This window comes from Mirounga angustirostris, unplaced genomic scaffold, assembly GCF_029215605.1.
Source record: "Mirounga angustirostris isolate CCGP_5_RB_7025 unplaced genomic scaffold, mMirAng1.0.hap1 SCAF_10, whole genome shotgun sequence".
Classification (NCBI taxonomy): Eukaryota; Metazoa; Chordata; class Mammalia; order Carnivora; family Phocidae; genus Mirounga; species Mirounga angustirostris.
In genome coordinates, this window is record NW_026991718.1 from 30,371,115 (window position 1) to 30,387,453 (window position 16,339).

The 16,339-nt window shown below is 40.3% G+C and overlaps 1 protein-coding gene across 2 annotated transcripts in view; it reads left to right on the plus strand.

The window, feature by feature from the left end:
• The window catches only part of LOC123850732 (regulator of microtubule dynamics protein 2), an 83,591-nt gene extending 70,447 nt beyond the window's left edge, over nucleotides 1-13,144 (plus strand). The window contains exons 11-12 of one of the 2 annotated variants that reach the window (XM_064572127.1): nucleotides 6,577-6,626; nucleotides 9,744-13,144. In XM_064572127.1, coding sequence (XP_064428197.1) covers nucleotides 6,577-6,626; nucleotides 9,744-9,747 — 54 coding nt within the window. In that variant the 3' untranslated portion in view covers nucleotides 9,748-13,144. Of the gene's footprint in view, nucleotides 1-1,279; nucleotides 3,001-6,576; nucleotides 6,627-9,743 lie in introns of those variants that run through there. The other variant, XM_064572128.1, reaches the window with a different exon arrangement.
• Nucleotides 13,145-16,339: the final 3,195 nt, after the last annotated feature.

Below are 16,339 nucleotides of genomic sequence, written 5' to 3' on the forward strand. Positions count from 1 at the left end.
CTAAGGCAGTGTGAGAATGCTTGATGAATGAAGTCATGACCACACAGCAGCCTGGGAGTTCTTTGCCTGGAGGAAGGGTCCAAGTGACTGACCTGGACTAGGCTGCAAGCGCTCCGGGCGCGAAGTAGTATGTAGTATTGTGTGTTATGACAAGGGGTGCGCTGGTCTGGTAAAGAAACAGACTGTTCTTAAACGGTTGTAATATTTTGAAGTGACATGAATTGCTCTTCTAAGACAAAGTCTTATAGGACAGTAAATAAAATATATGAGAAACAACTCCAGGAAGAAGAGGACACCAGAAGCGCTCAAAGTAAAGATGACTGTGTCCCAGCTCACAAGTTCTTGGAAGTTACCTGTTGTTTAAAATCCTGGGCTGTACCTCCATGCTGTTACATAGATTAAGAATCATCCTCTCATTAGTCACCACGCTTAGCAATAAAATCCTAAGCCTGCTTTTAATTTTCTGTCTTAATTAAGACCTCATATTTGATTTTCTTCATTAAGAGATTGGTTTTTATAAAATAAGTTTATAAAATAGAATTAGTCTACAGATGTTCACCCTGCCTTCCTGTTAAGGGAACACAACAGCTCAGAGTGATGAGTGGGTTACTTACTGAAAGCCAGCAATGTTGTTCAGCATCTCATTTTTTAGAAATTCTGATTTACCTATTTATTTCTGGTTTGGATTTATTTCTTATAGATTAACTCATCCGTGCCATCCATGCCTGGAGAATTCATTCTTCCTGGTACATTTTAAAAGAAAGTAATAAGGCCACTAAAGGATAGACAGACTTTGCTCACTCTCTGAACAGACATTTTCATGAGCTTCCGGCTGGGGGTGCTACTCTGTTTACAACTCCCTATTTCTACTCTTTTGGCTCTTCTCTTATGTTTTTTGGCATTCCAAAATATATTATTCGTTCAGCTTTCTTGATATATAATGGCCTTGGTTGTATTTTTTAAGTTGATCTTGAAAAACACCTTAAAGAGATTTCTTAGACCTCCTTTTAATAATTTTCTTAAAGTAACTGATGACACAACATTGGTTTGGAATCAGTCATTCTTAAGCAGTACCCAGTCTAGTCAAGTTGATGTTTGACAATCATTACCCAAATGCCAGCAGTATAACAATGTAATATAAGTAGATCTCTCTCTTACTTATCCAAAGTCTTCAGCAGAGAGTATTGATATATTTTCCCATATGTGCTTCTTTCTTGTGGCACTTGTAATCTCTTCCTGGCATGATAGTTATTTGTGACATGTCTTCTGTCCCTTTCAGGGAGCTCTAAGCTCATCACACTGAACTTGTTATTGAGAGTGTCAGCCCTTGGGCTCTGGGGCCTAGATTCATGCATGTGAACAACTTTACATTCCCGGAATTTGAAACTACAGTGTTTTACGGAGAGAAAGTGTGCTGTCTCAGCAGAAAGGTTTGGATAGTTTGAATCTGGGGAAGAAAGGAATAACCTGAACTCAAAACCATAACCCGAGTCCTCAGCAGACGACGTTTACACAAATATGGCCAATATATCGAGTGCTTGAAACATAATGAAGACCTCAGAATTAATCAGATAGCTGTGCAGTTGACATGCTATGAAGGAAAAAACTTAACATGCAGGCGAGTATCACACCATGTGAATATAACTCATGTGGCAAAGTCTTCAATTGGAGATTATCACTGAAGGGTCAGCATAGAATTCATATGTAGAAAAATGAATTGCTGGATGGATGTAGGCAGACGTTTAGCAGCCTCTCCTCTCCCCCTTAGTAGCAGAGATTTCACACTGGAGAGGAGCTCTTTGACTATAATGAGAATGGGGAAATAGCCACAGCTCAGCTGACTCAGTCTGTGGTACTGGAGAGAACCCCTACAAATGTAATGAATGTGGCAAACTCTTCAGCCAGAGAGCTAACTTTTGTTTATATGAGAGAATTCACACAGGAGAAGAACCCTTTGCCTGTAATCAGTGTGGAAATGCCTCCAGTAACAACTTATCCTTTAAACAGCATGAGTGAATTCACACTGCAGAGAAACTACATGAATGTCATCTATGTGGTAAAGCCCTTAGCTGATGCTCTAAGCTTAGCCATCATGAGAACACATACTGGAGAGAAACCCTATACATGTAATGAATGTAGAAGAACTTTCAGCCTCAGAGCTGAGGCTTAGCCTTCAGCCAAAGCTCAAGCCTTGGAAGGCACAGAACACTGAGCAAAACAAGAAGGAGAACAGCAAGTCTTTACCAGGAGGAGGAAGCCATTTGAGAAATAACAGATAATTCATGTTAGAGAAGCAATTCAATGAAGTAAATAGGAGAAACCCTTTCCTCACAGAGTAGCATTCCAGGACATGTGAGGATTCTCACTGTATTAAACACTCAGTATCGTGAATGAAGGAAAGTCTTCAGTGACCACACATACCTTAGTCAGCCTTCAAGTTCTCACACTGGGGAGTCCCTCAGCCTTCAATCCAAGTAGAAATGCCTTTAACTGCAGTTTATATAAGAAAACTCAGACTGGAGAACAAAACTATCAAGAACCCTTAGAATACAATTCAACATATAATTTAGACTTTTGGCAAATGACATGGCACTGAAAATAATGTAGTGTAAAAATGCAGAACTGTAACGCATTCTTGGAAATGTAGAATGCAGAATTTGGTAAAACGTAATAGGCAGTAAGATAATCCCTCCTCAGCGGATTAATAAAAGTTGTTGATAAAAAATCTGATACATTGGTATTTGTCTTCAAAAAATCATGAAACGTTATGCTGAGTAATCAGGCCATTTTCCCTTTGTTACATCACTGTTGAAAGCTGATCAGTTTCTATTCTTTATGCAGCTCTAAATGTATTTACAAAGACTGTTCAATCAGAAAACAACTTTTAATGTAACTGAAAAGTGTAGAACACAAAATAATGTGTTCTAATGATTATATTAGTGTTGAAATATGTATCTACATGGCAAAGGTGAATGGAAACATGGACAAACACTATGTGATTCAGATATCTCAGGTATGTGAGTGGTATACATGCCCTACTTTATAAGACACTAAAAACAAACAAAGGCTTGAAATAGAAAAATATGCCTAAAAGGATTGAATCAAATGTCCAATATGGCTGAAATGTTGAGTCCTAGAGGGAGAAAAGAGATGAAAGCCTTGTATACCTTTTTCTTAAAGGCAAGGGGAAACTCTTACAGGGTCTTAAGCAACAAGTAAGACAATGAGATTTGGGGGAGGGCACACTAGCTACCATGTGGAGACTGACTTGGCTTGGAGGGGAATAGAACTAGAAGAAGGAGTACCATTTAGGTAACTCCTGCAATAACACAGACATGAGCCAGTGACCCAGACTAAGATGATGACAGTGAGGAGTGAAAGGAGAGCACAGATTTAACAGATTTGTGGATGGTAGTCTCTACAAGACTTAGACATTGAATTTCCAGGAGATAAAGGACTCAAGAATGAGATCTCGGTTTCCGGCTTTAGAAACTGTCCAGGATAGAGGGAAGTACCCTTTAAGGATCCAGGGAACATTGGAGAACCAGATTTGGTAGAGAAGGTGAGTTCAGTTATGAATGTTTTGAGTTTGTGTCTGTTAGGTTTTCCAATCCATAAAGTGATTATATATTTGTCAAATAACTGATGTCTGAAGCCACAAGATGGCAGAGACCACCCAGTAAAGTGAGAGTATTTGAAAGCCAGTGGGCCAAGGATCAACTCTGAGAAACCCCAACATAAGGGAAGGGGAGGAGGAAAAGGAAGCTACAGGTGAGATGGAAAGAAGTGGCCACAGGAGACGGGGCCTCAGAAGCCAAAGGATGGTGGGAGTGGTCACCTTGGTCAGACACTCTGGAGAAGTCAGGATGGAATGAGCTGAATTGCATGATGTCTGTGTTACTGGTGATCTTCACCCAGACTGTTTTAGTGGAGCAAGAGAAGCAGAGACAGTGCAGAGCACCAGAGGTGAGAAAATGCAGTCAGTGCATGTCGGCGCCCTTCCAGTAATTTGGTGGGGAAGAGAGGAGAGAGGTCAGGTGGCAATTAAAGTGGTGCTGGAGTTGAGAAATGATGTTTTTTTAGATGGGAAATGGGGAAGCATACTTAAATGATGAGAAAGGGCCAGCAAAGAAGACCCGGTTCGAGAAAGACTGGGGAGAGAGGAGATAATTGATAGAATAAGGTCCTGAGGAAGTCAGAAAGGGATCTAGAGCACATCATGGTCCTCTTTTTTTTTTTTTGTCGTGGGCTCAATAGAAAACTTGATGGGTTTGTAGACTTGTGGGTTCGTAGAGAACCAGGGCAGCTGCCACAGAGGGAGAAAGGGTTTTGATCTTTTGCTAAGAGGGTAGTTGGATGTAGAACCTAATGTGGGTTGAAAATAAGTCAAAGCAGGAGAACGCTGATAGAGAACAATAAGGAAAAAATCACTTAATAAACCTGTAGAAGTTGAAAAATTGGTGTGATTGGATAAATGACCCAAAAAGATAGGCAGTTGTGTTCAGAGAGCAGGCTGCCTGTTTCAGAGGTAGAGTAGTTCTAGGTCATGACGCAGCCCAGGGTGTGCTCACGGGGGTGGTGGGGAAGGACATCGGAGATGAGGAGACCAACTCCTGGGATGCTGGGATCCACGGGCCATGGGGCAAGGATGTCCCAACAGTGATGGCAGACGGTGTGGAGAGTGACCCAGGTGCCGAAGTCATAAAAAAATAAACGTAAAAGGAGAGTGACCAGGAGTTTAACAGCTAGAAGAAATGGTAGAGGGCAATTATCTTCTACCATTGGCTCCAACCCCTCCACCAGTAATATCCCTCATCCTCTCCTCTTCCCCCCAAAATATATTCTCTCAGCAAATGCATTACCGGTTATGCAAAAGTGACTTCAAAACAAGTCTACTAGCAGGAGTGCTAGGAAGCTATGTAGAAATGTCTGAGAAAAAGGGGTTAAGTGGGAGGTTGAGTCAAGGAGGAGAATTCATAGGAGGGCAGTATTGGGGGGAATACCAAAGAGGATTGATGGTGTAAAGGATGTATATTTTGGATGATAATAGAGGAAAGCATAATTGGAGGTGGTGGTTTTAGCTGGCTTTTTGGGCTAAAAAGCCCTGCCAGTGCCCTCTATACATAAAAACATAAATAAGTAGAATACTTGGATGGAAACCCTGGGAAAGAGGTGAAATGGGAGGCGTGTGGTGTGAGTGTGTGAGTGTGAGTGTGTGGGTGTGCACATTTGCTGCCAGTCGAATTGGGGTGGAGGTTAGAGGAACTCTTCTTTGTGGTGCATGAGTATAAATATCGCTATGCTGTGATCTTAATTTTGAATCTTTCATTATGGCTTATGCATTTTCATTTCTTTAGGCATCTAATTGAAATAATTCTCTCATTGATGTCATTGTTCTGTAAGAAATTGATTCCTAGAAATTGATGGGAAATGTTACTGTATGTTCTAGCATTAAGCCACTAATAGTAGACATCATCCATTTCGGGACTTCTAGGTGCCAGGCACTCAGCTAGCCATGGGGTTACGAAGATAAACATGGATTACAGCTTATTTTGTATAAGTTCTTTTAAATAATACATTAATACCCTAAATTCATTAATCACATTTTCTCACAACCTTCAAAAAATATTGATTTGATAGAAGTAGACATCCTACTGACCAGACACTACATTATGATTAAAACTATTGAAGAGCTTCCAGGTTTAAAAAAAAAAAATCTAATAGCTACTTCCAAATATTACTTTGTTCATTTTTCCTCATCTGTTTATTTTCATTTGTTACATCCCTTAAATTCTTTCTGATTAGGTACTTAATACATATTTGGGGTTTTGTTTTGTTTTTTTAAGATTTTATTTATTTGAGAGAGAGAGAGAGCACGAGCAGGTGGGAAAGGCAGAGGGAGAAACAGATTCCCTGCCGAGCATGGAGTCCGATGGAGGACTCCATCCCAGGACCCGAGATCATGACCTGAGCTTAACCAACTGAGCCACCCAGGCGCCTCTCAATAAATGTTTGTTAAATGCAAAAGTGTAGAGGAGTACCCTGCCATCTGAATTTATCGCCACTGTTTCTAACCACCACACTTGTTTTAAAGAAATAACAATACATGTGCAGTACTAGAGAACATATTACATGGTTTTTCATCTTAAATATAAACTACTTGATAAAGTCAGTAATGAAAAGTATATTTGCTAGTCTGGATCATGCAGTGGAATCTCAGATTTCTTCAAATCCTGCTGCTAGGGCTGGGACTTCTTCCACATGGTACAGTTGAAGAAGAAAACAATGTTAACCATTAACACACTAGTGAGATCGAATGTGTCCACTTACACGAAAGGCTCTCTTCTCCCTGTCTTCCCACCACTCCAGACCTGGTGGGGGAAACCCTGGAAATAGCTCTCCACATGACACGTATTCTCAGAGATCTGAATCATGCCTGGATCTAAGAAATGTGTAATTTCTTTGTAATGGTCCTTCAGAGAGTATCGCCTCACTCCACCAAAGATTGCTTCAAAGTACCCAGAGTAGCAGGATCAATGTGTGAAATTTCATTGTGTACTTATATTTTCTTTATAGGATAAAGATGCACAGAAAGAAGTGAAAAAAATAAGCACTTCCTTGAAGAGGTAAATAGAAGAACTTACTCTTCAGCAAATCAGATGTGGTCTACTAAACTTTAATCCAAGTTGTGTTTTTTTATTATCCTTTTTTCTTCTTTGACGTAAGGGTAGTATGCTCAGATTTGAAGGTAAAACCACATTTCTGCAGAGTGCATTCCAATAGTAGCATGACAAAACTAATCATGTTGTTGGCAGAAATCAAGTTCCCATAATGTCAGTACAAAATTATCTTTAAACATGTATGATTTATATTTTTCCTATCAATTAGCTACAGTCTTCAGAGTATTTCTTTAAATAAAATATTTAAATCAATTCAATAAAGTAAACTGCTTCAATGGAGACTTTACAAAACAAAATTTCATTAATGTGGATAAAAAAAGGGAAAAACGGGCAGAGGTCATGAACAAGTTGTTGACAGAAGAGGAAAAACGAAAGAGTAAACACATGGTAACTAGTAATCGGAAATGTGAATAAAATTACAGTAAGATACTGTTTTGTCATCAAATTAGCAAGGATTTTTTTCTTTCAAGAGATATTCAGTGCTGGTAATGATGCCCACAAGTTGGAACATTCTCAACCACAGCTGGTGAGAGGGTATTTTGACACAAACATTTGGTAAAATGTGTCCTGAGCCTTAAAAATGTATTAATTCTTGAATCTTGTAATGTCATTTCAGGGGAATAGTCCTAAGGAGAAAAGGACAATTATTTATGCACAAATGTTTATAACAGCATTATTTATTATAGCAGAACACTATGTCCAACAATAAAAAAGCAGTTAACCATATTAGAATCTAACCATATTAAAATATAACTACAACAGGATATTATTTTGGCATTGAAAAAATTACCGAAATTGTGCAATGCACAAAGCATCTTAAGTGCAAGTACAAGGCAAAGTAGTGTATACATATCATCTCAGCTATATGAAAATGTGTGCAGAAAAACATCAATTGGAAAGACACTAATCTGGTAGCAGTTCATATTTCTGTGGAGTTGTGTTTTATTTCTTCTATTTCCCAATTTTTAATAAACTAAAAGGATTTTTTTCATTGAACTTAGCTAGCAGTGATCTGTAAAGATTCCTCACTACACTTTAACCAGCCTCATCCTGGAAATCAGATCAAAACTTGAAATTCCTTCATGCTATCCCAAATATATGCATGCATTTATACACTCAAGATTTCAAGCCCTGGCCTAGAGATGCCATTTAATCAAACTGAGCTAGTTCCTCTCTCTTTTACACTGACCCATGGAGATACCTGAATCGGTTTGACTGATTCTTGTCCAAACTCTGACACCTGGTCTAATGTTGACAGCGCTGGCTGGAAGGGACAGGAGTCTGGCAGTTTCCTGCACAGATAAGCGGTGTCCACAGGCTATAGGATGCCTCTGGCTCTCTCTGAACAGCTCCAAGAATGTGCCAGTTGAGACAGGTGATTGTCACTAACAGCAAATGAGAGAATCAACCACGTTGTGGGAGCAGCTCATTCCAGCAGAGAGCAGTGCAAAGACTTCTGCTAGGAATTATGAGGGACATCTAACCGATCTCCGTTTGTTTTAACAAAATTCCTCTTTGGTCCCTGGAGTCAATATGTTACAATGGGAGTGTAACACTCCCAAAAGTTACTTGAACCTTTAAAGCATTAGGAATTGCTGGCACATTTGACAATTTCTCCAGTAGGATGTTAGCAGAGGAAATCTCCCTCCCCATCATGGTTATACTGGGTCCCCTTCAAATGAACATTAAAGCCCGGCTGTCTAGGTCACAATGGAACAGTCTCCACATTAAATCTGCCCCCTTTTAAAAGCTGAGTATTTTTCTCAGATGGCAGCACTATTTGTAGTTTGGTATACTTACTCCAGGGAATTTCCCACAAAGTGAGTCATGTGAACTGACTGTAGCTTGCTTTCTATGGTTGCTTCACTCGCCATTTGTGCTATTGATTTGGGAGAAGACACTATGTCTCCAGAGCACTTCCGAAACGATCCTGCGGGGTCTCTAAGGCCAAGCCAGTGGTGCGCCGTCCACCACAACAAAATACACCAACTCCTAACCTTTCAAGAGACTTGCCGCACAGCTTTGAAAAGGGGAGGTTCTGATCCAGAACTTCAAATATATTCAATTTCAGAAGATAATAAACTGCATGTTAAAATTTCTCATAAAACGTTAAAGAAGTCAGCGTTCTGCTAAAATTTTAGCAATCGTCCTATCAATGTAATTTGCAAGCTTAGTTATCTTTCTTACTAAATAACGAATGACCTTCGCTGGAACATGAAAAACTCCATTGTGCCTAACAGTGGTCCAAAAGCCTTTCATGTGATAATATGGGTATAATTTTGAATTATAAAAAGCAGTGTTAACAGCTGGATGGGACCGTGGAGACAGTCTTCTAGACCAGCCTTCTCATTTTCCCCCGGAAACAGTCTAAGCTCTGATGCGTAAACCACATGGAAGGGGTCAGGGAGCTGGGGACTGGGGACTGGCCGAGCCAGGACCAGGTTCCAACTCGGAATCTCGTGCCTTCTGCCCTCTTCTCTGAGCCCAGGGCTTTTTATGTTCAATTGATTGAAGCCCAGCATGTCTGTTGTAGATTAGGGGCTCTGGGAACAGTAATACTGCTTGGCATTAACCCATGGTTCTGCCTGTTTTAAGTGCTTTACCTACATCAACTCACTTAAATGTCACAGTGGCCCGAGAAGAAGGAACTTTTGTTTCACTCTATTTACAGACAGGGCAGCTAAAGCAGGAGATATTAAATACGATATGGAGCACAGCATGAGATTTGAACTTGGGCAGTCTGCTCCAGTCCGTGCTGTAGTCTGAACCACCGTGCAATCCTGCCAGCAAATGGGGGGTCAAGGGGATGTGGGGTTAAAAGACAAAAGGTGGAAGGAGAGAAGGGGGAAAAGGACAGGAAAGGAAGAAAGGGTTTATTAAGAAAGGAATGGTAGAGAGAGATGGTAAGGAAAGAAGGAAAAGAAGAGAACAAAGGCAAAGAAAAATCCTTGTATTTTTTGGATATTGATACCCATTTTCTGGTTTCACATATATTTCCAACAACCTGTTGTGTATCTTGCCTTATATTAAGTCTGTTTTCATATTCCCCCCTTCTTTCCCAAGATAAGGAAGCAAGAAAAAAGGAGGTGGTGAAACCTGCTTTCAATGACTCGCTCCCCTCGATCTGTGTGGCGGGAGAGCCTCAGGAGAAACTTTATGACCTATTGTTGGGCAGTTAACAAGAATATTTCATGTCACAGTTAAAGACAAGGTCACATTTTAGAACCAAGTATCATTAATATCTTGATGCTCCATGACTTTTGCAGCTCCCAAACCAGGATTTTGCTCTAGGTGCCCGAAGTCACATCATTAAGTTCTAAAAATAGCTTTACTGAGGTGTAATTGACATACCAAAATGCACATATTTAAGGTGGATACTTGATGTGTTTTGAGATATATATAGATATAGATACAGATATATAAATATATCCCTGAAACCATCATCACAAGATAACGGACATTTCCATCCCCCCAAAAGTTTCTTCACACCCTTTGCAACCCCTCCCTCCTGACTCTCCCTGTACCTCCCATCCCCAAACAACCGCTGACCTGCCTTCTTGTCATCATAGATTGCGTTTTCTGGACTTTTATATAATTGGGATTGTACATTATGTTTTCTCTTTTTTTGTCTGATTTCTTTCACTCAACAAAATTATTTTTGAGATCATTCATCTCGTCGTGTATACTAAGAGTTCATTCCTTTTTATTGCTGGGGGTATTTTATTACATGGATATACCAGAGTTGTTTCTCTCCCTTCACCTGTTGATGAACATTTGGGGAGTTTCCAGTATTTGATTATTACAAACAAATCTATGAATATTCATATAAATTCTTTAAATGGACATATGCTTTCATTTCCCTTGGATAAATACGTAGGAATAGAATGTCTGAATCATGTGATCTATGTTTAGCATTTTATTTTTTTATTTTTTTAGCTCTCAAGTTATTTTATTTATTTTTTACTTTTTTATAATTTTTTTTATCGTGTTATGTTAGTCACCATACAAAACATCATTAGTTTTTGATGTAGTGATCCACGATTCATTGTTTTCATATAACACCTTGTGCTCCAAGCAATATGTGCCCTCCTTAATAACCCATCACCGGGCTCACATATCCCCCCACTCTCCTCCCCTCTAAAACCCTCAGTTTGATTCCTGGAGTCCGTAGTCTCTCATGGTTCATCTCCCTCTCTGATTTCCCCCCTTCATCTTCCCTTCCTTCTCCTAATGTCCTCCATGCTATTCCTTACGTTCCACAGATCAGTGAAACCATATGATAATTGTCTTTCTCTGTTTGACTTATTTCACTTAGCATAATCTCCTCCAGTCCCATCCATGTTGATGTCAAAGTTGGGTATTCATCCTTTCTGATGGCTGAGTAATATTCCGTTGCATGTATGGACCACATCTTCTTTATCCATTCATCTGTTGAAGGGCATCTCGGCTCCTTCCACAGTTTGGCTATTGTGGACATTGTTGCTATGAACATTGGGGTGCAGGTGACCCTTCTTTTCTGCATCTGTATCTTTGGGGTAAATACCCAGTAGTGCAATTGCTGGGTCATAGGGTAGCTCTATTTTTAACGTCTTGAGGAACCTCCATACTGTTTTTCAGAGTGGCTGCACCAACTTGCATTCCCACCAGCAGTGTAAGAGGGTTCCCCTTTCTCCACATCCTCTCAGACATTTGTTGTTTCTTGCCTTGTCAATTTTTGCTGTTCTAACTGGTGTAAGGTGGTATCTCGATGTGGCTTTGATTTGAATTTCCCTGATGGCTAATGATGTTTAGCATTTTAAAAAAGAGTCAAACTGTTTTCCAAAGTGGTTATCCCATTTTATATTCCCACCAGCTATGAATGAGAGTTCCACTTCCTGCACCTTTTTTTTTTTAATTTTATTTTTATTTATTTGAGAGAGACAATGAGACAGAGAGCATGAGAGGGAGGAGGGTCAGAGGGAGAAGCAGACTCCCCGCTGATCAGGGAGCCCGATGCGGGACTTGATCCCGGGACTCCAAGATCATGACCTGAGCCGAAGGCAGTCGCTTAATCAACTGAGCCACCCAGGCGCCCCTCCTGCACCTTCTTAACAACATTTGGTATCGTCATTCTCCAAAATTTTAGCTACTGTTCTGTGTGTAGAGATATCTAATTGGGGTTTTAGTTTGCATTTCCCTAATGGCAAATTACATTGAGCATATTTTCATGTGCTTATTTGCCATTCGTATATCTTTGGTGAAGTATTTTTCAAAATTTTTGTCCATTATCTTAATTGAGATACTAGTTTTCTTTTTTATTGAATTTTGAGAGTTCTTTATATATTCTGTATGATAGAAGTCCTTTATTAGATAGGTAATTTGCCAATGTTTTCTCTCTGTCTGTGGCTTTTAATTTCCTTAACAGTGTCTTTGACAGGACAAAAGTTTTTCATTTTGATGAGTCAATTTATACTTTCATGTATATTGTTTTTGGTGGTGTATCTAAAGATCCTTGCTTAATCTGAGGTCATAAAAATTCTCTCCTGTATTTTCTTCTAAAAATTTTATACCTAGGGTTTTACATTTAAGCCTGTGGTCCATTCTGGGTTAATTTTTGTATATGGCATGAGGTAGGGATTGAAGTTCATTCATTGTGTATGTGGATACACAATTGTTCTAGCACCATCTGTTGAAAAGACTTGTTCCCCCACTGAGTTGCCTTTGCACCTTTGTCAAAAATCAGTTTTCCATATATGTATGGTTTCTATTTTGTTCCATCGATCTATTCATTAGTATTACCGCCAACACCACACTGTTGATTACTGTACTTTTATATTATCTTGAAATCAGATATTGTTATTCCTTCAGCTTTGTTTCTTCTCAAACTTGATTTGGCTATTCTAGCTTCTTTGCATTTCCATCTGAATTTTAGAATCAGTTTTTTAATTTCTAAAAAAAAAATCTAGCTAGAATTTTGATTGGCATTTTGTTGACCAGTTTGTCTCCTCAACTCAAGGAGATTGTGGGACTCCTCTCAGGCTCCCCTTATGTGCATTGTTGCCTGGAAACTCTCTCAAGGCAGTAACCCCGGGGAATTGTAGGGCTCACCTTGTTTGTTACAGTCTCAGGAATTACTGTCCTTTCTTTCCCACTGTCCAGTATCTTGAAAACCATTGATTCATACATTTCGTCCATGTTTTGGATTTTGAAGAACAGAAATTGTAACTTCAGGGACTTGTCATTCTGGAGCACTTTCTAATCCTCTAAACCATTATTTTGTATACAACAAACTCAAACATATTAAATTGCTTTTTAAAACAAGTTTCTATAATGTTCAAATGTATCCATTCTATAATATAAGACAAGTTGAACAATTGTACTATGAAATTAATTATTTAATTAGACTTTGGTTACAACTCAGATAATTTGTTTTTAAACAGCATTCTTAAGCGTTGGCAAATAAAGTTTGCATATGAAGAATTAAATTATACCTTTCTTCCTTCTTCAATACTTTACATTTACACAACCCAGCGAATTTAAATTTGGGAAATTTGACTGGGGAAAAGAATCTGCTAAAAATTATAAGTAGAAACAGCATTAGGAATTATTAATGTCACTTAGCCGTGCTGTTCACAGAGCCCTAAGTGGGCAGCCACTTCCTGTCAGGTGGACTAGTCGCACCGTGGTGTGTATGAAATTCATCTGGAGCCCAAAGTTGGCTGTCCTAATTTTTTTTTTTTTTTTTTTTTAGATTTTTATTTATTTATTCATGAGAGACAGAGAGAGAGGCAGAGGGAGAAGCAGGCTCCCAAGGAGCAGAGAGCCCGATGCGGGACTCGATCCCAGGACCCTGGGATCATGACCTGAGCCGAAGGCAGACGCCCAACCATCTGAGCCACCCAGGCGCCCGGCTGTCCTAATTTTTAAAAGGTCCCAGTCAGGGGCACTTGGGTGGCTCAGTCGGTTAAGTGTTCAACTCTTGATTTCGGCTCAGGTCATGATCTCAGGGTCCTGCAATCAAGCCCCGCATTGCGGACATCTCTCTCCCCACTCCAGGCCTGGCTCAAGTGACAGAAACTCCACCATAAAACCTTCCTGATCCACATAACTAGATGTGCTCTCTCCTTCCTCAAAATAACAAGGCACTTTTTGTGTCCTTTGTGAGCCTGACCAGCCATCAGATCTTCAGCAAGGCGAGGACAAGAACCAGGTATTCGTCACTTTTGTATGCTCTGTCTAGCCATATGCACTCAATTAACATGTGTTCAACTAAATCAAACAACTCAAGGGGCACCTGGGTGGCTCAGATGGTTAAGCGTCTGCCTTCAGCTCAGGTCATGATTCCAGGGTCCTGGGATCGAGCCCCACATCGGGCTCCTGGCTCAGCGAGGAGCCTGTTTCTCCCTCTCCCTCTCTGTCTCTCTCCCTGCTCATGCTTTCTCTCTCTCTCTCTCTCTCTGTATCTCTGTGTCTCAAATGAATAAATAAAATCTTTAATAAATAAATAAATAAATAAATAAATAAATAAATAAATAAATAAATAAATAAAACAACTCAAGAAACACAAAAGCACTTCACAGCTCCTACAGTTCCTAAAAGAGAAAATTAAGGGTCATTTCTACCCTCGGAGATGATGTGGGAGCGAGCAGAAGGAAGGAGGGGCAAGCAGGGCAGGAAATGGAGCCACCCTGCAGCTCAGGGGCTAAGCCTGAGGCAGTAAGCTCGAGGCAATGCCAAGATCAGCCCTTGACTTCAAATTCCTAGTACTCTCTTTCTCCCCTAAAAACAACACAGACACGTGGACGTTCCATTTTATTTTTTACTACTGCCTGCATTGAATGGAATATGGACCATATACTAGACTTAATCATTGTGGCATTTCTAGGACCCAGTTGTTGTTTTTTTCTTTTTGAAATTTTAATTCATATTCCATTTCCAGGCTTCAGTTTGTAGTCTCTTGGTTTAGTAATAAAGTAACTCCTGCCGTCCCCCAGTGTGGAACTTAAAACAATCTAGAGAGGTGACAGAGGACTGTTCCTGACAACCTAGTGACAGTGAGCACTGCTCTTGGAGGACACCTAGCCCTTGAGCTTGCTGCTAACAGATTGGAAAATTTTAAAATGAGATGATTTTTATTGCTTTAGGGACCAGTCCTCCTGCATGTACATCTAGTGATAACACATATACTATGTTTATAACATTGTAAAAGTTGTCTTTTAAATGCAAAAAAGTCTCTGCTTTATATTCATATCAAACTTCCGCTTTTTCAAAGTGCTAGCACCAGATGTAACATTTCAGTGCAAACTTATTACTTGCTGAAATTGGGAAGGACATGGTGCCATCTTAACTTGCCTGTGAGGGAACTGGAACGAGGTTAGATTTGCTGGAGGTCACATACCTAGCTCATGAGAGAGTGGAGCCTGGACCCAGTGAGGGAGGAAATCATATTCAGATCCATACAATCAGCCTTAAACCATTTTAGATTTATTGTACTTAGGAACTCTTTCTTTTTCCTTTGTTTTTATTTACCTAAAAAGTGCCTATAGCAGTCTCCTTTATTTGTAAAAACAAAGACTTCTGGAAGTTCGTGTAATTGTTAACTTAGCCAACGACACACAAGTATCTCCCACAGTGGGGGAAATGGTTCATTGGAAAGGAAAACAGTAATTAAGGTGGGCTTTGGATAGGATTTGGATGTCCATAGAATATAAATTCATGGGAATGTCCTGGAAAGGTGCCTTACTCTATTTAGGGAACAATTTGCATACATCTGGTTGTGGTAATTTCTCTACAAGATGCTGCTCACAGTCACACTTTGTTTCCGGTTTAATTTCAGTGTAATTATGTGAATCATCACTGTTCCACAACTATAATTTACATTTCAGAACAGACTTAGTGGAGATTATGATCTGTCTCACAGTTGCAAATCTCCCCTCCCCAAATCTAGACTGTTCCAATGTGGCTCACTGAGTTGGCTGAGAAGCTTGGGGGTGAGGGGAAGTTTATTTGGATTTTCCCAAACTCAGCCATGTATTATGAACAGCCGGTATCTTTACAAAGAGGATAACTTGCTGGGGGTGCAGACGCAAAAGCTGCCCACCTCCTTCTGACCTCCCACCTTGTCTCAGACCGGAAATGCTCTCCAAGCAGGGACCCTCTTCAAGATGCACAGGGCCCCCGAAGAATGCTCTTCCGAACCACAGTTAGCTAGACTCCCAACTTAAGTTTCTTGTCCAAGGGAGGAGCCAGTGAACTGAGTTGGGTCTCAAAAGCAGCATCCAACCAAGCACACTGTGCACCGTGCCTGCCAGGCTCTGACTCAGCCTCCACCCTTGAACAGCACTGTAGCAGATGTGGGGCCGAGCTGCTCACTGTCCATCACCCCCAGGCATTTCTCACAAGTGAGTGTGACCTCTCACTGGTGCCCCTGTCCTGAAAGCCCATTCATCAGAGGAGGGGCCTCCTCCTTCTCTTCTTACATCAGCGTCATTGAGGTATACATTACATACAACCAAATGCATTCATTTTAAGTGTCAAGTGTGATGCATCAGGACGAATTCATACACCAGTTTAAGCCCTACCACATTCGAGATATAAAATAGGTGCATCTCTCCAGAAAGTTCCCTTGGGTCCCTTCCCACTCCATCTCTGGCCCGCACCCCGGTCTCAGGCAACCGCAA